At 39.5% G+C, this 22,803-nt stretch overlaps 1 protein-coding gene across 12 annotated transcripts in view; it reads right to left on the reverse strand.

The window, feature by feature from the left end:
* ANKRD44 (ankyrin repeat domain 44) overlaps positions 1–22,803 on the reverse strand; it is a 146,099-nt gene that overhangs the window by 24,554 nt on the left and 98,742 nt on the right. For 4 of the 12 annotated variants that reach the window (XR_015699338.1, XM_087734773.1, XM_087734765.1 and 1 more), the window contains exons 11-17: positions 20,996–21,078; positions 19,589–19,706; positions 17,072–17,140; positions 16,189–16,329; positions 13,294–13,377; positions 12,130–12,241; positions 5,402–5,428 (exon numbers count right to left, since the gene is read on the reverse strand). Coding sequence is in view for 11 of the 12 variants with exons in the window: in XM_087734773.1 (XP_087590899.1) it covers positions 5,402–5,428; positions 12,130–12,241; positions 13,294–13,377; positions 16,189–16,329; positions 17,072–17,140; positions 19,589–19,706; positions 20,996–21,078 (634 nt within the window). In the remaining variant the exon portion in view is untranslated. The remainder of the gene's footprint in view (positions 1–5,401; positions 5,429–12,129; positions 12,242–13,293; positions 13,378–16,188; positions 16,330–17,071; positions 17,141–19,588; positions 19,707–20,995; positions 21,079–22,803) is intronic. The other 8 variants (XM_087734776.1, XM_087734770.1, XM_087734775.1 and 5 more) reach the window with 5 other exon arrangements.

The following is a 22,803-nucleotide window of genomic DNA, read 5'->3' on the forward strand; positions in this document are numbered from 1 at the left end:
ATAATTAGCACTGGGAATAATTATAACTGAGCTGTGAGTCATTCACAGACATTTTTATAATTTATCAAAGTAGAACCTGCTCCTATAATGACAGTCTTCTGAAATGTAACACATCCTTGAACTCCTATAAACATCTAATAACATGCACCACCCTTCCATATGACCCTCTTCATTTCAAGAGATCCCAAAGCATTTTAAGGCTTAAACAAACAGGGCATTTCTGTCCATCTAGAAGGAGTAACTATGGATTAGCACCACTCCACAATAGCACATGAACCCTGACAAATTATCCAATTGAGGCTGCAAAGAAAATCATACACAGTATTGACAACAACATTGAGAATTCAACATCTGTTGAGTAGCACTGCTCATGTGCATGGTCTTTTACCTAGTAACGACTCAAAGAATTAGTCTCCAAATACCTTTGTGACTAGAAATTATCATTTTACAGAAAATCAGTAATAGGAGATTGTAAAAAGGAAAGAAAAGCATGGCAGGTAACTACAACTGTCTTGTAATGTTTCTAAGGTTACAAGTCAATTTTTCACACAGGTTTTTTGAGGGTTTTTTTTGTTAGAGTAAGGAATTAATTAAAAGACTGCAAGAAAAAAAAAAGAGGAAAGGAAGTTTTTGCGACGCTCTGGGCAATTCCAGCGTTTGACAACATGGAAGACTCTACAAAGAGGCCAGTGAAAGCCTATGGTAGGCACGGAATTTACCTGCCTCCACTGCAAGATCATGGCATATCCTAAACTCTGATGTATGCCTGCACTTTTGGTGTAACAAATTAGTCTTTAATAGATTTACATCAAGGACAAATTTCTTCAAAAATCAAACTGGCATACAACCTAGTATTAATAATTCATAAGGTGTCACAAATCTCTTATTACAAGGACACTAGTCTGAATCCTATGGAAAAGCTAGAAAATTAAGCAGTAATTTTGTTTATTTGTATATTTTGTGCTTAGTAAAATGTCAGGACTGGGAAAGAAATGTTTGTTGATGCAAACAGGACTCATAAGCAAGTGGGTGTGTGTATTAACAGGTAATACAGTTTTTAACACATCCCTGCAGCTAAGGAGAAAAAAAAAAAAAACAAACAAACATCAAGTCCCACACCAGTTTTTCAGTAGGTTTGGGGCAGGGTTAGGAAACACATTTGGTCTTACCATGTAGAGCCACCTCCAGTTTAAAATATTGTTCTTCTCGTATATAAGACAGCTATAAACAGGACGAAGCAGTAGCCAGCTCTCAATACATGAATACCTTTCTGATTTTCTCTAGCGAGTAAACGAACTAAAAAAAATCCCACCAAACAAACCCAAGCACTAAGCCTGTTCCTTTGCCTGCCTAATACTGGCCTATGTTCTGAGTCTCTAAGGCCAGCACAGCAGACTAATTTAATCACTTTTAATTACATTTATCATCATCTATTGAAATTCCAGGATCAAAATCTTAACATAGAGATACTTCCCTTAACCTGCCAGAAGGCTCCAAAAGTCTTGTGGAACAAGGTAGATAATTGCCTTTCAAGTAGATGAAAAAAACACACAGAAAATTGACAAAATTAAAGCTTTAATGGAATAAATTGTGGGATTGGAGAGCCCCTCACAAAAGGCATCTCTATGGCTTAAGAGTTAAAGCAGCTTAGGCTGGTGCAGACTAGGCTTAATGAGCTTATTACTCATAAGGCTGAATGTCTCCATCATAAAGTCAAGCGTAAACAAGAATTTGATGATAAACCTGGTAGCTCTCAGATACATAGCCAGACAGTGCAAGAAGAGAAATTATAAGGGAGAGCAAGAAGAGGAAGATTAAAGACACGGCACTAATAATTTTTTAGTATGCCTTGTCAAGCACCGCTTTATAACAATTAAAACTAAGTCATCTGAAAGATAAACATCATGCTCAAAGAGACAAAAAGTACCAGGTCCAAGTTACCAAGCAAATTCTCCAGTTTCACTAGTGTTTCTGTGGTTCTAAGAATGCATTTATAGTAAATTACATATACTTGTTATAAGAACACATAAAACAGTGAGTCCTTGGGGGGCTCTAGCTCCATAATGCTTCCATCTTAAGAGTATATTTGTAAGAAGCTACCCACAATTGCATCTTTTTAAAAAAGCTGAATTTATCACTCAAAACCATTTGCCCTGACAGCCATGGAAGCTTAAATCCACAGACCCCGCAGAGCAATCCAAGCATCTCTGCTGTACTGCAATACATACCCGCTTGCTAGAAGCTGGCCAATGCATTTCACTGAAGACAGACAAATAAGGATGAATTACTAACAGTTTGTGGTTACTGGTGGCTGACTGCAGAACGTCCCAGCATATCTAACGTCTAATTTCTTGTGCCATTGAAATTACGTCTTTTAGCTGATTGCATTTCTATATATTAATTGTCTGCAGATTTTAAGCGGATGTCAGAAATGTGCAGAGAGGCTGCAAATGAAATTGGTGGGCACAGTTCTCTCTGGTTAGGTCATAACCTTTTAAAAGGTAAGGATACCCTTACTTCTCTTTCTGCGTCTTGGAAATTCCCAGCACGACCCCTTCACTTCCCATAACATCACTATTTAATACTGTATGTAATTATTTTGTAAAGTCTTCTTCACACTCAGAAATAGGAACTTGAAAGCTTTGGGAGTGAGATGCAGACAAAGTAAGATAAAACATGTCAATTATTCAGTTCTATTGTTACGAACTAATAGCACTACAAGGCTGCTATTATAACCTGTCTTCTCTCCCCCAGCTCTGTATGAAGATTAATAACATTTACAGTTCTCACAATTTTATTTTATTTGTATGGTAAGGGTATTTACAGACATAAGAGGCTTTACTGCTTGATTTTATTCTGTGGTTATAATAAAGGATTATATGGGAGGATATGGTATGGGGGGTTTTCCCCCCTCAATTTTTTTATTTTTTTTTTTTTTTTTGACTCAGAAGTGCCAGTTAATCAGTCAGGGTAGTTCTTATGATTGCCCTTATAGACTGTAATTTATTCTAAAATTCAGCTCTGGTTAAAAAAAAGCTTCATGGAGCATCTCAGTAATTTAAAATTACCATTAGGCAGAAAAGGAGATAATACTTTCATCATGCATAAAAGGTTTAATCTACACTTTTAAAAGGAAGATGTCAGAAGCAACTGCAAGCCATAGACACTGTAATGATGGGTGCTATCTCAAATCCTAAAAGAGAACAGAACGCATGATTCTGTACAAGCCGTCACGCACCCACACCTCTAGGCACAGACATTTAAGTGCACTACCGGTAGTTATGTCAAAGGTTTGATCTAACTACCACTGAAGTTAAAGTGACTTTTCTTTGAGAGTTTTACTATTTTAGTGAGTAAGGCAACTTCTACATTCCAATACGCATACTTCCAGCACTGTTAATGAACTTCTTCAGTTTGGTGCTATTAATACTAACTAAAATGGCAAAACATTAGATTACATGTGTAGAATCTATAAATGGCCTTTACTCTGAAAGGTTACTAAGCAAACAGCGTTCAGAAATCTTCACACACGCGAAGAGCTGATCAAAAGGCAATTAAGACAAAAGAAATAGTTGAACGTTACTCTTATGCAATAATGACATAGCAATGCTGCTTATCGCTTACAAGGTCATTCAGAAGTAGCAATTAGTAACAATTTTTAATGTCACTTTCAGAACTGAATAAAAATATATCAGCTAGGATGTCACTTTGAATCTCATTTTTCCTGACAAACTGTAATAGGTAATTGTCTCTACTGGGGAAAAACATACCAGGAGCAGCTTCTTTTAAGTAAAGACTTTTCCAGCAAGCAGCAAGCACAAGATTGAAGACTCTCATCAGTTGTTTCAGATGAGATAGAAAAGTGTAATAGAATTAACCTCTGTACTACTTTATACGAGGGACGCACATTTTTAAATTTCAGAATTATTCTTGATTGAATAATTCAAAGGTGAAGTGGTACAAATATATCCTCAGGGGGGACAAGCAATCCTATAAGCTCTCTCCATATGTGTAAATACCAATGACCAAATTATTTTAATTTGATCAGGTTAAAACCCATACAGATCCTTAACCCAGTGTCTGACATGTTTTCCTAAAAACAGGCTTTAAAAATGAGACTAATCAGTTTACATCAATTTCACTCACGTGCATAGATTATGGATGAAGTTAAAATAACATAAGCAAGAAGTCATTTCACAAGAGCTTAGGTAGACTGAGTCTGAAGAAATTTATTAGTAGTTCCATGCAACTCTTCCGGTACAAAGTTTAAATATCCAATACCCTACCAGAACAGTCACCACCATGCAAACAGGACACTTACCTGGCATATAAGAGAACAATGTTCAAGTCTTTAAACATATCTAAATCTCAAAATTCAAGCAGACCTCCGGGCCACTGGCTGTTCTCACGTGGGGCACTAATCTTCTCTCGGAGCTCTTCCACTTCATGCAAAATCATTTCATATTAAGCCATATGAGTGCCATACTCAGTGGGTTATACAGGAGATTCTCACCCAATGAGTATTTATACAAAGCAGGACAGCTCCAAACGAAAGCAAGAGATCCTATGCAGTACCAGCCAGCATAACATGTTGGTCACCTCCCAGGATGTAGAAGTCCAATTTCGTTGTCAGTCAGGGCAGAGATTTGAACCTGGAACTTTCTCACTTGAATCGCATAGATCATGTTTCTTTCTGGCCAGAAATTCTACCTCAGAGGTTCTGTAAAGCCTCATACTTTGGTTTAAGGACCCTCTTACCCAGTGAAAGTTTTGCAAATTTTCATACACTTGTGTAAAAGGTATAGGAAGGCTTTTATTTAGAGAAATTATTATCCTTCAAAAATTTCCTCTTTAGCTAGAAAATTTGAGCGCTGGCGAAATACGGTGACAGTTTTTAAAATGTGCATTTCAATGGTATTTTTGCTACTCTCATTTGTGCCTCTACTGTGAAATACACACAGTGCTTTTTAAATTCAGACTCACTTGAAGACATGAAATTTACATTTCTTCTCAGAACCACTTTGAAATTGGTCACAAACTTCCAGAAAACAGACAAGTGTTGGTTCCATTTCACATTACCAAATGCAAAGTTATTTTAACATCCAGAAAAGTGTCATGCCAGTCAGGTACGTGCACTTGACTCACAGCTCCTAAAGCTGACTGAGGAAAAGCAACAGACTTTCTAGCAAAGCTTGAGCCTGTCAGCAACAGCAAGAAGGAAACCCAACGGAAACGAAAGCAGCACACATGCAGTGGCTTGAAGTACATGGCATGCTAGTTAAGGGTTGTGATTCTTCTTCTTCAGGCTTTATCAGAGTGAATACAAGGATTTGCAAAATACTATAAGAAGTTTAAATAAAAATGAAAATACACGACATGCAATCATTTTTCATTTACTCACTATATCCAATGGAGTTTTGCTTCCGATCTAATTAAAAATGTCAATTAGAATAATTAAAGACATAAATAATCAAGTATAGTGGTAATCTGTAAGTGTTTCTTGGTTTTTTGTTTTGTTTTTCCTGTAGAATAAACTGCATTGCAAGCGCTGCATGAACAGAATCATAAAGCAAGACCTGGTCCCGTGTGCACCCATCTCTACGCTGTCCACCTATGGATGAAATACTCCTGAAGCAATGGGACTACTGCCTACTATCAGACAGCCACTGTGACTAGATACCAGTTGCATTACTTCATAACGGAGGAGGGGAAAGAGGAAAATTATGTTCAATGAGAATGTTTAAGCTCAATCTACTCAATTGGCGAACTACAGGTATACAGACACAAAATACACACTCAGTGGGAGACTTTGCCTAATGAAATTAGATCGCTTTGTAAGCCTGCAAATGCCAGTAAACCAGTGAGAGTTTCTTTTTGAAAGTCTGCTCATGTAGACAAACATCTTGCCTTATATAAATAAGGCTGATTACACCCCCGACATCCCAGCGCCCACAGCTCTTTCTGAGCTATACGGTCTAATGCAATGCCATATGCCATGATCAAATGCCCTTTTCATTGGATTCAGTAGATTTGAGGGAGTAGATATTCTTCACACATTTACATTTAAACACCGCACACACAGATACACACTCACAGACAGGTATTTAAGGCAACGACAGAAGTTCATGACCTCTTTCCAAACTGAAGGAAAAATGTCTCCTGCAGTTCTGCAATGGCCTTGTTATTCTCTGTCAGAAGACAGCAGATGTAAGTGCCTTGCTTCTCCACTCCAGGAAAATAAAAATATAAACTAAAAGAAGACAAAATCTGTCAGAAAGACAGAAAATAAACCTCAGAGATGCTAGGCAATACTCCTATCCTACAAGCCAAAGTGCCAGCAGGGTGCCAAAGAAAATGGTAAATTCCTGCACTCACGGAGTTCACAAGCAGAATTAGCTTTCTAGAAAACATTTTCAGGATCAAAATTATCTAGTTTCCAAAACATAAAATCTAAGTCAAAATATACTGGCATATCTAGCATATTGATCCTATTGATCGTTTAACCAGTGGGTACGTATTGCACTAATGCTGACATCACAACTTAAGTAATTGAATCCATCTACCATAATTTGGGTGATTCTAGGACTGACAGACAATTTAGGTTTATTGAAGTCATTTTCAAGCATGAAGTTCCTAAGTTCTTTTCCTTTCTAGAGCCACTCATGTTAATGACTTTGAACTTCCTCCACTAATAAAGGAACTTCCACGTGGGAAAAGCTCTCATAGACATAGGTATGAAGTCATTCACCACACGGAACGCTATCACCACTGGTTTCTGACAAAATGCTCCCTTCAAGAAAGACAGTGTTGGCCACAGAGATGGACAGGAATTGATGAAGGAGAAAACGCAGAACATATCCCTTGAATGAAGAGATTCAGGCCAGGAGGTGGCCCAGGGGCTGCCGCTGGACAAGCATCTGAGCCAGATCGCCATGTGGCAAAAGGCTTTTTAACACCTATCCCAACCACACTTGTGATTCATTTGTCACTAATTATCAGTGTCGTGCTCTCAGATGGATGAATGAACAAATTCTTGTTGATAAGAGACATATATAATTACTAGCATCCACATCAAAGATTTATAGGGTCTGTGATTTCAATTTCTCCATGGGTTAAGGAACCAAGTGTTGGAAGACACAGTTTAACTATTTTCCAGTGGTAACAACAGGTCTAATAAAAGGTGATTTCTTTCTCTTCAAACGCAGCCTTTTCTTTCCCAGCACAGCCAAGATGGCCTTCTGCTAGCGGGAAATCTGCCGCTGCCCCTTCTCCCTGACACACACAGCTGTGCGGGTCACCTTGCTTCAGGCAGGCAGGCAGACTGAGATTTGCCTTTTCTTTTGGACATGGTTAAACCATGCTCTCCTCCCATCCTCAAATGAATTAGCCCCTGTGCCAATTCAAGTTCTATGACCCAAAGAGTAAATTCCATTTGCTGATGGAATAAAGAGAAGAGCAGATTAAAAGAAAAAATAACCATCAATTCTTACAGTCAGAGAAGAGATTTCACTACAGGAGACAGGCATTTAACTCTGTTTGCCCTAACACTGCACAGAAACCTATTTTTACCAGCACAAAGTGCTTGACTGGCTCTCCAGATAGAATTTTAATGTGAAATCACAATTTAAATTTCACTCTTTTCACACCATTAAGGATTTTGTAATAAGAGATCATTTCAATGAAAAAAACCACCATATTTTTCTTTTTTTCAAATCAGTTTGGTGATGTGATCAGCTCTAAAATACCAGCTAGCGATTGTGACCAATATCCCTTGACTACCAAACACCAAAGAAGTCAGTCCCAATCTAAACAAACGTGAGGTTATTTTTAGAAGTAGGAAAGCAGATGGGAGTTTCAGTTGCTTGCGAGCACACATGCCCACCATTCAGCCTTTATGAATGGCTCCTTACAGATGGAGAAAGAATTAAAGAATCTGCTTCCACTCTTCTCTTTTTAGCAACATCACGTCATTCATTGCAGGGTAACTACCCCACTAATATCCCAGACAACCTAAAGGTCCTCCCAGGAAAAAAGCTTCTCTCCTTGAGCTCTGTGGTTGAGCACAGAAACAAAAATTTTATTTGTTTGGGTCAAAGGAAATTACCTTTTCACTCTTAATCCTTATTTCTCCTAATAGGTCTCCTCTCCCCACAAAGAAATTTAGCTAAATTCCGGCCAAGGCATTGGGCTCACAGTAAACACAAAGGTCAAAAAATTAAAATAAATTTTCATAGATAAACCAGCCTTTTCTAAACTGTACTCAAACATGTAAATGTTTTGCAATGCTGAGAAGCTACAGTGCTTAAAGCACAGATCAGATCTCTCAGCGAAGGAATCTCCATTGGATACTGCATCTTCTTTAGACTTTTTTTTTTAAGTGACCATTTGTTTAGAAATAAGCTGTTATAAAAACCAGGGGAGAGAGGGGAAGAAAAAATTGATCTTACAAGGTCTATTATAAACTTGACATATTCTAGAACATTGAAATAATTCCCTAACACTTTGCCAAAGTTTGGTATTGTGCATGGAAAGAAATACTAGTAACCATTACTCATAAACTCAAGCTCATTGTTGCACCCACGGCCTGAGTTTTGATCAGAATTAAAGCTTCATATTTTATACGTACATTTTCATCTAACAGTTTTATGCCCATAAAGAACTGTCTTGTTCTAGGGAAGATAAATCCTAGATATTTTCATCTATGAGCTCTCAATAATAAACCAAAAATATTTACCCAAGGGATAAAAGAGTAAAATAAGAGTTAATTTGGCACTGGCAAATAATGTTGTTATTTCAATAATCCTGCCTGAAAATCTCTTCTTCAGGATGGAAGGGATTGGAAATATTTTAGAAGGAGTATTCCATATGTCAGAGTTCCTGTGATACAAATTAGCGGTTCGAAGTCAGCAGTTTTAAGAAAGACATCAGTTTATCTCTGTTATTGCACGTGTGAAACCAAAATAAAAAATCTCCCTGCCTATCTACAGACATATTTACATTGGAATTAGGGCTGATGGGCTCCCACTGTTCCTTGAGTAAGAGCAACTAAAAATATTGTGAATCTTATTTTCCTTTTCATTAGCACTGAAGACAAGTAAAACAATAAGAAAAATGTATTTCCAAGATACAGCAACAAAACCAGCCAAGTACTCCTCAGACATAACCAGCTGTCCTTGGGCACCTACTCTACCCACTAACCCACCCACCAACTCAACCTGCAGCATTAACTGGAATCGGCAGCTGCCTCCACCATTACTGAGGAGAGCGCGATGTGGCTCAGAAGAGAGAAATGAGGCAAATAGCGTTGCCATTTTCTGGATCTCCATTGGTTTAGTTTTCAAAACTGATAAACAGAAGGCTTGAGGACTAAGATGGCATTTGATGACTTACTGTTCTTTCTGCTACGCAGAAAAGAAGGGGCCTCTAGATAAAAGTCATGTCTAGAAGCAATTAAACCTTAGTGGATGCTTTGTTCAATTATGAGTAACTAGAGCAGTCAATGTACTGTGGTTAATAGCTACCAGAAACATAGATCATGGTTCATGACAAAGTCCTTGTCATAGGGCCACCTCAAAGAGCACAACAAACTGTGACCAAGCCACCACTCAGCCTCACAAGACAGTGAGGCTCCTTTCCATCTGCGTCAGATGAATTCATATTGCAGCTTTACACACAGCCTTCAAATAGCCATAGATAACCAGAACTCTGTCAAAAACAATTTGATTGCATTACAGGATAGTGATGACACTATCGGATGAAGCACGGGAATCAACAATTGTCTTAACACCTGGGAGTCTCATGTTGGAATAAGTGAATAAACCTAGGCACGAGAATTACTTCCATTTCATGCCCATGGCACAATTACCTTTCAGCTATTCAAGACTTCGGTCCTGACCCTTTTCCCAACCTGAATCCAAGCAATGCAAAAAAATCAGTGTAAAGGTGCTGCCTGTATCAGTTAGGTAGTCGCTATTATCAAATATAAAGTGATTAAACTCAGGGCTCAGTAACTCACTAGAGCTAAGGGACAACTGCTCACATGAACAAAGCAGAATCACCTTCTTCTGACAGCGGGTGCAAAGGTGAGGAGTGCTGGTCCTACTGTTGATCGAACACAAATGCTTTCTGGTACATTTAGCTTTTGTATTCCACAGAGGCCCGTCAACCTCTGAACACCAATGGCAAAATCCTGGTCCCTCAAAACTTTCAGCTAGATGCCCTAGTACACAATAGTGGCCCTTTGCATGCAAAAGGCTAAAATTCATGGCAGTTTTCTTTCACCGGTGTTGGTGTACACAGAACAGCCGTATGACTATAACTCTGCAAATGATACTTGACCTTGTGTTTCTATACAGCAGCTGTAGTCACAAATGTGGGAAGACTGACATGGAAAAACATTGAATTTCTCTGTCTAAATACAGAACACTTGCTGCACAGCTGCCTCTAGCCCACAGTTTGCATTTCACCCTCCAACATTAAAAGAAACCCCAACACCTCTGATATGCACTGCACTGCCAGCTCTTCCTTTTGTCTGGCAAGGCTAAGCAACACTGGAGCTCGATAGCGGGTCATTGTCTGCAACTGACACGTTGCCAGAAAACGTGCACAGCAACAAGCAAAAGAAAAGAGAGGGAACCTTGCTCCATGCCTGCTCCACGCCTCACGACACACAGGATCTGTGATATGAAGGCTGAAAGAGAATTCCCCAGTGAAGGTGCTGTTATAGAGATCTCTGCTCACGCAAGTCATGCAAGAATCCGGTGATAAGACACAGGTAAGGTTGCAATACACATTACTGTGGCCATACAAGCATAGGCTTGTACCGAGCACAGAGAAGGCTACTCTATATATACACACTACAAATACCAAGAACATTTGCTTTTGTTCCAAATGGGTGGCAGGCTCAGCAGAGGACCCCTCCATCCCCATGGGCAGAGTCACAAGAGATCAGCTCCAGGAAAAGGCTCTAAACAAGGAAAGGTCAAACTCACTGTCACAAGCAACAAAGGAGCAGTGATATTTTAAGCGTCCTAAATATACAGGCTTGCAGGTGGGAGCTAAAAAGGCTTAACATCCCACCTGAGATTCTGACCCAGGGCTGCCCTGGTGTAATTACAGGTCAAGGTTTCCTAGCTGTTGTGACCCTGATGTAGGCCAGCTGCAGGATTTCTCCTATGGTGGCAGTAACTGACAGCGCTGGTAAATGTGGTGAGAAAGCAGCATGTGCTGCGCAGAGCTCCTTTTCAATAATTAAGTACTTTGACTCTTCAACAAAGAACGAAAGAACCAAACAACACAAAACACTAAACAGCACACAGTATTCTTACTAAAGCATGAACATCTAAACAGTTTTCTACTTAGAGCTTTTTTTTTTTAAAGCAATTAAAGCCTCCTTATATGTGACACAATAATTTTGGATCACCCTGTATATCAAGTAGTTCAGTTAACGCCCATCTTCATGACACTTATTTTTACAAGTCACAAACTTCTATAAATCCATACTATATATCTCCCAAATCCAATTTTTGGCAAAAAATTCTTGGCTTCTTATGAGATGCAATTTCTAATCATTCAGGTCCAGGATATTAAAAAACAACAACAAAAAAACCCGTTACATTGCATACAAGGTTAATCTTGATTATGGTAACTTTATCAATGCTGCTATTGTTTCACCAGAGGCAAAAAGGCATTGCAGGTATGCAGCTCACAAAAACTGTTTTACTCTCTCAGTTCGCAAGTCAGATGACGTGCCAGCTGCAGAAGGCACATACACTGCCATGCGCTGGGAACTACCCCTTACTATGGGCACATACACATACACTGGGAATATTTTGATCGCAGTTAAAAAGAATTTGAGCACACATAAACTCCACTCAAAGACAACACTTAAGCACCAGCTTGTTGAACAAGGACGGGATTATCAAGATTAACATGTTTTTAAGATACATCTGTTTGCATATATTTGAGTTTACTGCACCATATTGCAGGTTCTCACAGATTTGTGAATATCCAAAGAACTCAAATAGTAACCATCAGGGGAGTTCATAATACTAGAATATACACACACACACATATATATATATATATATCTCATCACCTAAGAGATTTCTGAACTGTCTGAGCACTCACCAGTTCCAAACACTGCCGGTGCCCATACGCAGCAGCGTAATGTACAGTGTTGTACCCCTCTTTGTCTTGGATGGATGGATTGGCATCGTTTTGTAGAAGGAACTCTAGACACCTGTGGACAATTCACTCATTTAAATGAGAGCTTACAGTATTTAACAGACTCATCCCTCACTGCAACTAGGAGTGACATGGAAAACTGGCAGTTAATTCTGTATTTCTAGCAGCACCTCAAATCACTTACAATTTTCCCCATTTTCACCAATAGCTCCCCACATTCACCATTTTTTAAAACAAAATACCCACTGATCTTTGAAGATCTTCATAAAAACCAATCTTCAACCCAACCTTTGTGGCTACTCTAAATTACAAAATGATTTTCTATTATGAAGCCTGAAAGAAAACTACACAACTCTGTACCATGATGTAAACAGCCTAGATTTGCTACTACTGTACGTAAAAACCTAGATCAAACGATTGGCCTCCAAACACGCGCTATGGCAAGCTGAAAGATAAAGACGTAACTGAGTTAATTTCCTGGCGTATACATACATAAATATATTTTCTTGTTTGTTGGCTTTTTTAAAAAAAAAAAAAAACCCACACATTTTTCAAAGGATCCCTTATGCTATTTATAGGTCCCTGCCACTTTTTCTTATACCATCAAGAAATCATCATTTTGTTACTATTACTTTCTTCCATAGCTTGTAATTTGTAGTGAATGTAAGGCTGTCATACGAAAAAGGGGATTTTAAAACAAAAAAAAAATCATTAAGCAGCTAGATGAAAATGTTAATCAGAGTAAATACATTGAGGTTGTTAATCCAAGTAAATACATTGAGGAAGCCATTGGCTACTTCTTTTTGCAACATACATATTCAGTGCAAAGCATTAAAACAAGTCAGTGCATGATACTAAAGAATTATTAAACTACTGAAGCAGTACATTTTCAATTAAGAAACAGCAACAAGCACAGAAACAGAAATATTAGGGAATACGCGCACAGAGAAGAGCATAGAGCTTTTTTTCGTTAGGTGAGCCCTCATTAAAGCCAAGCATTGTGTTTAGCAGAGCAATGAACGAGCAAAAGCAGAGTGTAAACTGCAGCCCAAAGCAGTGGCATTCTCCAGAAATGGAGTCTAACTGCTTTATTGACACCAAACTTACAATGCAGCTTCTTTTTCCTTCATCTCACTGGCTCTTTCAAGTTCTTCAGCATTTTCATGGGAGTTACCTAAAATATTCTTTCTTCTTAGCAACAGAGGACAGAAAAATGCAACTTATTTTCAAAATATCATACCAGTGATTTTGACGCAGTCTGCCACCCATCCCCAATCTCCTCTTCAAGGAGCTGACCTCCTTCAGCCAACAATAAGAATTATACAAGTTAAATGAGTGTTCTGCATGGGTCTGCAGCTAATAAGTTTTGCAAGCTATGGAGACAACTATAACGTGGTAGTTCATTGTCCTACAAGTCAATGCCACGAAAAAGAAACAAAACAAAAAAACAAAACAAAACAAACAAAAAACAAACAAAAAAAAACAAACAGAAAATTGTGGATTCTATCAGAAACAGTTTGATCATCACTTTCTGGAATCCCTCCGTTTCTCCCACAGCAATGCTGTGCATTTTGCTTCCTTTGCAGAGAGGAACTCAGGATTACCACAGCTTGCTTCTTCCTACAGCAACCTGCTAGATCTTCTCCAGGATTTAGGATTTAGAGAAACTTCAATCACTGATACTAAATTGGTCTATCTTGAATCTGCACTAGCTGTGTCGCTGACTCTCCTCACTTTCTGGGAAATATCTTGGCAACACTGTGTGGACCTCTTGGTCAGATTCTTTAGGTTCTTCAGAGAGCTCAACATGTCTTCATATTCCTGCACACCTGGATCATTTTTGGCTAACATTTACAAACTGCTATCATCATGGATTAGTAGCTTGAAAGGTTTGTAGAAGGACAGTAGCTAATTTCAATCCCAATATAAAAAGCAAATTCCAGACTGGATTCTGCACAATGCAGAACAGTATATTCTTTCTTTAATATGCAATTTCCGATATTTAATATCAAGATTTGACATTCTTCTTGTGGATGCTAGCAATAATGGGTTGTTCTACAAGCCCAGGGTCTGTCTGATGTCCGCTGACTCACAGAAAACTTTGTTATTAATAAAATAAGTCCCCTGAATATTAACATTGTAAGCTCATAGACAGTACTCATGTACTATGCTGAAGTCCTACCTGTATCTGCTTGCGGTTAACTACAAATCAGTGAGATCCCACAATAAGATTCCCTGAACAGAATAAGCGATGATCTGGAGAAACAGTACATACTCAGAAGCTGCGATCATTTATTCAATGAAAATGCTGTTGTGATTTCCATTGCAGGAAAGGGTACTTTCCGAAGACCATAAGCAACAACAATTACCAAAACAGCTGAAGCAGTAGGGCAGCCTCACTGCACCAAGACTTCTCCCTGCTCATTAACTGCCCACATCCAAAATTAAATAATTATTAATATTCTTTGGACTGAGATTGCCTGACCTTGGGAGTTTTTTTGCTATTTAGCAGGAAAAAAAAATACGCTGACCTATAAAATCACAGACTGCAAACAGCATTTCATCTATGTAACAAGGCTTCTTCCAGAACATCTCAAACTGGAAAATTTAATGAGAAGACAGCATCACCACATCAGAATCAATTTAGGTTTGGACTATGAGGGCAAATAAAGGTCACATATTCCTGCCAATCTTCAGGATGTGACTAAAGTAAGCCTGATTTTTTTTTTTTTTTAATTAATGACGGAAGTAGATACATCCTTAAGTTAACCAAGAGCTTGTTTAAATGCAGGAACTTCACCTATAAAGAGCCAGAAGGTGAAAAACACACATGGAATCAAAAGCCTCAACACCTCGAATAACAACTCACCCTGGGAAGACAGAATTAGAAACAGCCAGTGGTGAAAGCCTTCCTACAAGCCTACTCTGATTGTAATGCCAAGCACAGACCTGAAGATCCTGCTGCCTTCTTCCCAGCACTGTTCAGCCTTGAGGGTGATAGGGAAGACATTTTTCATATCGGTATTATCACAGCAAATGATGAAGCAGCTACCAAGGCTCTGGAATGGCATCCAAACCTCTACCATAAAGTTATGCTGAAGTTTTCCTGCAGTGGCTTTGAGGTGGTATTCTTCTGGGAATGAGGCAGATGTATTTTTATCAGACCTCACTATATGAGAAACCAAGAAAATAGTTCCTTAGTGTCTAAAGGAATGAGACACAGAAGCAGGGGATGACCTAAAATAAATACAGGTCGCTAACAGTTTTTAGAGGGAACTAACAGGATAATAGAGCCTGTTTTATACAGTATATTATGAGGAAGAGATTGCCAAAATATGCAGCTATCTGGGAATTAGAAATTGCAGTCACTAACCACAGGATTTCTAAGCTTTGGAGCTGTTTTCCCCCTTTCTCACAAGAACAGCACTGCATTCTGTCAAAGGATATTCCCCAGGCTTCTGTCTTTTAAAAGTCTCTAAAAAGCAACCTGTTTGGACAGGGCGAGCATTTTTATCATCTCAGACAGTGGAGAGAGACTGACCGGTAGATCTATCCCATCTTTTCCAGAAAGTCTGTCAGAATGGCCAGATGTTTGTCTGTCACAGCAGTCCATCTGGGAAAACCTCTCCTGCTGTCTCTTGTTCCATCCCTTCTGATGGACTTGCAAAGCAGATGTAGAAAATTCTCTGAGCTTACTCTTGTGAGGAAACCGCACAGAGGAAAGCATACGACAAAATGTTGTGAAAACAGTTCAGTAGGACAGGGTGGCTGCAAAACTGTGCGTTACATCAAAGGTAAACCGTAGAGCTGAAATGACACATCATCTGGGGATTTGGCTTATAGTCAGAGCAACTCAGTGTGGAGTTATGCATACATCTGAGAGAAATTCCTTTGCTAGCGGGATCATGTTTTTGGCTCAAATGACATAGCATCATGAGGAGAATAGAATGACACTGATTTAGCAGAACACTTTAAACAAGGAATACAAAGAAGCTTTCTTACTTTCGGTCCATGTCAGAAGCAGCAGCATAGTGCAAAGGGGTGCGTCCCCAGTCATCTGTTTCATTAACATTGGCTCCTGTTGTCACCAGTGTCTCAATACAGTGGAAATGACAATTTGCAGCTGCATAGTGCAAAGGTGTTCTGGAACATAAGTGACAATTTGTTACCTCATATTCCAATATGCACCACCGAAGATAACAACAAATCTTAATTGCTGCATTCCTACAGATTTCCAGCAGTCAATATCAGTGCCTTATGTTCTTGTGATGAAATGCAAAGTTATGCAAATTTAACAAAATATCGTGTTAATAGGAATTTTTGGTGCTCCTACGAAGCCTAATAGGATACAGATCCTCAATCTGTGTCTTGCAAACAACCTATTCCCAGTGACAGCCACTGCTGTTGCTCTGCATACTTTCTTCCAGTTGGGAGGCAGAGCAAAGCACGGTATCCCTCACAGCATCTTATTTAGCTGGCATAGCAACACTCAAAGCAACACTTCATATGGGGGAAAAAAACCTCTAGGAAGCATGTCAAATAGCAGCAATCCTCCCATCATAACCCAGGTGCTGTCTTGGGCAGACAAGCACAAGAATTTAAGCAATAAGAGAAGCAATAAGGAAAAAAAAATAAACCTGTGATATTTTTAAAATAGAAAACTCAAGAGGGTGGGATGGCTTTTGTGTCTTTAATGAAGTCTGCACCTGTCTGTCTGGCATATAACTGCAGCAACAAGAGTTCTGCAGGGAAGGACAAACTCCTACTTTATTTTACTGTCATTTTTCATAGAACATATGATTTCCAGACAGACGTGGTCTTTCTTCCTTGCCTGTTAGATTCTCTTTTCTTTTTCTTTTTTAAATGAGCTTCATAATTTACCTACCTCCCACATTTGTCCTTCTTATTAAAATCTGCTCCACTGCTTTGCAAGAGTTTTATACATTCAACATTACTGGAAAGAGAAGTAAAGAAAGCAAAACATGAACAAAACAGAAGTTTACATCTGTGTCGCCCCCTGCTCCCAAAAAGGAAAAAGTTACTCTAACAATTTTTGTATTATTTGCCGTGCAAAAACAGGGTACAGCCAACTACAACATGAAATTCAATCGAACAGAAAATGAAGCTTTAAAAAACTATTTCCTTTTTTTCTAGAAAACCTCAAACTTCTCTTCTGCAGAAGAAAAAAAAAAATTTCCAAAGACAGCAGAGTAAATGTGATGTGAATTCAGTGTGTTTGGAGATTTTCAATGGGAGCTGTACTCTAATGCTTCCCACACGGAACTGGTATTTTATAAGAGAACTTTAAAAGAAAGTTGTTGCTAGCTTATAAAATGCCAGTCTAATAATGAAGAGGTGACATTTAACGAAATCCACCCCCGTTCAGCAAAGCATTCAACAGTAAGCACTTTGCTCAAATCCTATTTACTTAGTGAGATTTAATCACAGGAGTTACTTCTAGGTTTATTCTCATATGATTTGTTGACTATTGATAGATTTAAGCACATCTCTAAGTGCTTTGTTGAATAAGGGGCACAGCTATTTAAAGTGATTGTCGTATCAATATTGCATTTATATAAGGGGATGAGCAGGGCTCCATTGCTTTTTATCTGTTGAAAGAATTCACCACATCATAGCTGCTTCTTCACCTTGTTTAAAGCCAGGTGATTTTTAATAGAAAATAAAACAGCTGAATTCTCACATCTTTTGTAATTCAAGAGAAATGTATGACTCCAAGCCAGAAAATGACTTAAAGAAGTACAGCACTTTCCAAGACTCCTTGTCATTCACAGGGGCAATAAATCATTTGTGTTCACAATCAGATGAGCAGGCCTTTGAAGTATGTTATTTTTCTAGTACCCATGCAACTAATGGGAGTAAGAGGCATGTCTCAGGAAAAAAAAAACTAATGCCTTTTGTATAGCTCCAGGGGAAAAAAAAAAAAAAAAAGACTGGATGCAATATGTTGGCGTATGTTCATCCCTACTCTAAATTGCTATTGCATAAAATAGCTACATAACACTCGCCACAACGTACTAAAAATAAAAACACTTGTTAGTGATGACAATTGTAGTAAACCACTGGAAAAATATGGTTTGTTTTCATGAGCCACTTTCGCTTCTTAAGCCTCTCCTTCTCTTTAGGCCTTCCAGGTTGTTTTTATTATTCTTTTGGGGTGCAGCCTTATCAAAGAGGTAGCATTTGACCTATACTATAATAATCTCCATCCAAGCAACAGTCATACCTCCTCTATTAATATGAGACAAATATCAAGAAGAATAATATCATAAGAATAATAAAACACTATCTAGATCAATTTTATTAGTTTTTTGTAATAACAAATACTTTATGATACACATTTTGGTCCACCGAGAAGAAAAAACAACTTCCAGAAAGAGTGCCAAGTATTCACTGTGGATGACCATTTCTGCTTGCTTATAGAGAATCCAAACTGGGTTCTAGCCAAGGCTCCATTTCAGCTGTTTTCTGAGCCATAAAGTCCTCAACAGAAGAGTCAAAATCCAATGCTTGCCAAATGTTTTGTCCTTTTGCTAGGTTAACTTCACAGCACTTCACTGACAATTATTTGGAAGTATTTAAACTAACTGGATGCTACATTTACAACTCAAACTGACGAACTTCAGTATTCTTTTGTTTCCATTTCTGACCTCCCAGCACATATCAGGAATGCACCACCCTGAGAGAACAACAGTCTTTTGACTTTCTAATTTGGAGGTTGGGGGTTGTTTGTTTGTTTTGGGTTTGTTTATTTGTTGTTGTTTTGGTTTGTTCTTTTTTCTTTTAGGAACTTCCAAACTTGCACCTGAAAAATGGGAAAGAGGGAGATGAACTGCATTTGGACTCCAGGGTTGCAATCTGATGGGCACTGTTGCATAGTTGCATTTTTGGACAAGGACACAGTCCAAAGGTGGAGGCCAGGAAGAACTCCCCCGCCAGCAGCATCCCAGGAGCCACAGCTCCTTCTCCTCACTCACTTTGCCCTAGGAACTGATGATTTCCTGCTGACTGATGGTCTTCAGTGACCGTCGTGGCCAACAGACAGACCGGGGTGAGTATGCAGCACCCCCACCCAAAGCTGAAGCAGTCTTCACAGGGGCATGGAAAGGAAGAGGTTTACTCTATGCCTGAAACCCATGCTTCAAAGCACAACCTGGCTGTCTGCGGCAGAAGGAATCAGACCACCTCCTTTACTTTGCAAGCAACCCCACATGAGGGTAGTGGGAAAAGACAGCCTCAAGTGACCAAAATTTGACGTCAGACCACTTTGCATCCCTTGCACCGCAATAAATTCCTCTGTGGATGGCATAGTCAAGTTGGCTGGCACCAAATCTGCAACCAAGCCACAAAATAACTTACAACAGCTACAGTCACAGCTACTCACCCTCCTGCAGCGGCAGCGTGGAGGCACGTTCTTCCAAAACTATCAGGGGTGTCTATTTCAAAGCCTGCAGACAGCACGTGCTCATTACTAAACAAGGACACTATGCTATACTTTTGTCCTAGTTAAACCACAAGAAACATTGCAGAGACAGAAAAATCAGTTAGTTGGAAAAAAACAGAAAGCAAGCAACTACAGTCAGAAAGAAGTTGTCACGGGAACGGCGAGCGGCTGCTCCCGTTTGGCAGCTCTATAAAAAGAGCTGCAAAGTTGATGAGCATCTATTTCCGCATCCAGCTCTGCGCCACATCCCTATTTAAAACCATGTGACAGGCATTTGTGAGGCAGATACTTATCAAGAGGACTGCGACAGCAGGACATGAAGACAGAAAACACGAAGAAATGAGGAAAAAGCACAGAGTCAGCCTGAACATGAAACGGGGCCATTTTTATTGCGTGTGGTTTTCAGGTTGGAAAGAGGCTTTCAGGAGCATGCAGGGATATTCATCAAGACGGACAAGGCCAAAGATGTAAGACTAACAGTATTAACTCTGGTCACCCAGAGCTTTTTTTCTTCCTTCCTGATCTAGTGGTCAAGGCCAGAGCGTACCAAGGTTTAATGTAATGGGGTATGTAAGTGCCATTTGTCACACTTTTTTTTTTATATCCTACAGGACTCAAGTTTAGGGAAAAGAAGTAGGAGATTTTACGTGTTAAGCAATGAAGCAATTTTCTAGAAAAAGCATATGATCTGCCTTGTGTTTTTTTAACTCATGGGAACTCTTGCCTGGAAAAAAAGAATTTGGGATTTGGCACCTGATTACTGCCTCTTTTGAAACAGTTGTGTCAGCAAACTCCTGCTCCTTCTGCTTTGGGCTCTGGTGAGGACCCTGAGATTGCTCTCTCGACACTACACTTTCACTCATTTCCCATCTCGTGCCCACAGAGCTTTGGCCAGCCTAACTCCTTTACTTTGGCTGGATTCAGGAACACACTTCAGCTGCATCTAAAATATATCATTGTCAGTGAGATGTAAATCCCTGCGCCAGTGCAGGCCCCAAGGAGATGATTTCCTGAATTATTCCTTTGGCGGGGGGAACCCAACCCAAAATGGCATCTCACATTCCTACAGTTTGGAAAAGGGCCCTAAATTTCCTCCCTTTTCCCAGTGAATTAACATAAACTCTCTGAACCTGCCAGGAGGAAAGGGCTTTGGGCATGAACAATATAGGAAGTACCAGCACGCCGTTAGGAAAGCCTCGCATGCTCCTGTACGCCACACCACACAGCCGAACGCGGCAGCACAGGAAGTCTTTCGTTTGAACAATTCACAACAAAGAGTATATAGGGGCCGTAAGCAGCGGAGACACACACTACTCGAGCTCCACAGACACTGCGGGATTTACTTACCCGATGACAACAATTTCCTGCAGCAGTCTGAGTGAGCATTCAGCGCCGCTAAGTGTAAAGGGAACATGTTGTGGATCCCACACCTGAAAGGCACAACAGCCTCATTACACAGAGTCATGTGAAGATGCAGGTTGCATACAGACGCAACACATCAAAAGCTCCTTCCACAAAGGCAGTGTTTTTTATCCTTTTCGAGGAAGATTCTTCCTGCCGTGTTATTTCTATCTGTATTTCCTTACCAGCTTTCTCGGGAGTTAAAAATATTCTGATACAGCAAAATCTTGGCATTACAATTTGAACAGAATGTGGCAGGAAGGTTTCTAAAAATTTAAGGCGAAAGCCAAGGTAAGGGAGGAAGCGAGAGAGCAGATACTGCTTGGAGTCAATTTCCCGGTATAGGATGCACAAACTTCTGCATCAGCCACACATACTGCAACTGCCATTCTGAGGTAAAAGTAAATGCCAAAATCTTCTCAATATTATTTCTGAAACCCATTTTTCTGGCAGTTAACATCCTTTAGATAACTCTCCTGTAGGTTTTCAAAGCCTCCCCTTCTTCCCTCTGTCTCTCCCATGGGGCTGGGGTAGCTGATGACTCTTCTTCACACTTTCCTTTAGGCTGCCGTGACACTTATATTTTTCTTCCCACATCCAAAGAACTAAACATCTAACTTTCCTATTTGCTCCAGCTACTCTCCTCACACTCCCTTTCACTTCCCCCCTCCTTTAACACAGGACCCTCTTTTCAATTACACTATAAACTTCTCAGAGCAGACATACTGGGGGGGGTAAAAAAAAAAAAAGGTAGCCACCTATCATTAGGCTAAATCTCTATCAGGCAACCATGTAGTTTTTAAACAAGCTGAGCACACAGCAGCTTTTATTAGTATCAGCAAATCATCCCAGTTCAGGCCCTAAGCATGCCGCTGTTCACTGTCTTAGAAGACTTTTGGGCTTGGACATCTCGGCTTCTGTCATCTAGTATTGTTTTACGAAAAGCACATAAAGTGCACATAAACATGGAGCCTCTGAAACCAACTATCTCGACAAGATTATCATCTACTGCCTGCTTCAGCAGATATATTTTTGAAAACTGACAAACTCTTGAACAATAGCAGATGGATTCATATCTGCCTTTCATTTCTGCAAGACAACTGGTGGATGGGGGAAGAGGATTTCAGATAAGGACTCGAAGACAAAGGAACTCGTCTTTCTGCAAGACTCACCATAAATCATAACCACTTATGAAGCTTTAGACAAAAATGAATGTGGATGTTTATAAAGATATCTTGCTCTCTCCAACATTTGATACATATATGTATTTAATGTTCGTTTGTTTTTTACAAACTTGTTCTTTCCAGAATCCACAGGCCCATCCTTCCTCAGTCTTCACATTAAACATGTCCTCCTTGCTGCTTCACTACACTAAGGAGTGACTTGTGGTGCTGTACAAGTTTTAATTTTGTTAGTGTCAGCGTCTACATCTTGGAGTAAATCTATTAAAAGATGATCTGACAGCCTATTCTTTGAAGGAAACAGCACAAGCTGCACCAAGCTGCTGCATCTGTATAAACAGGCTGCATTTTTTAGCTGTGGATTCATTTATTTAAGCTAACACTGGACATTCTGTATTGCTGTGCTTCTTCCTTCACCCATTTCCCTCTATCTCCTCCTCCACCTAGTTATCTATAGCAATATTTTTTCTCTTTTAGGTCAAGACTTCCACCCAGCACATGTTTTGGCCGGTTTCCATCGAAATACACTATCTGCACATCTGCTAACCAGTGTCACACTTCTATAGCGCTGTT

Source organism: Nipponia nippon, unplaced genomic scaffold (genome assembly GCF_047370975.1).
Source record: "Nipponia nippon isolate SJK-2023a ecotype South Korea unplaced genomic scaffold, ASM4737097v1 scaffold_5, whole genome shotgun sequence".
NCBI classification, from domain to species: Eukaryota; Metazoa; Chordata; class Aves; order Pelecaniformes; family Threskiornithidae; genus Nipponia; species Nipponia nippon.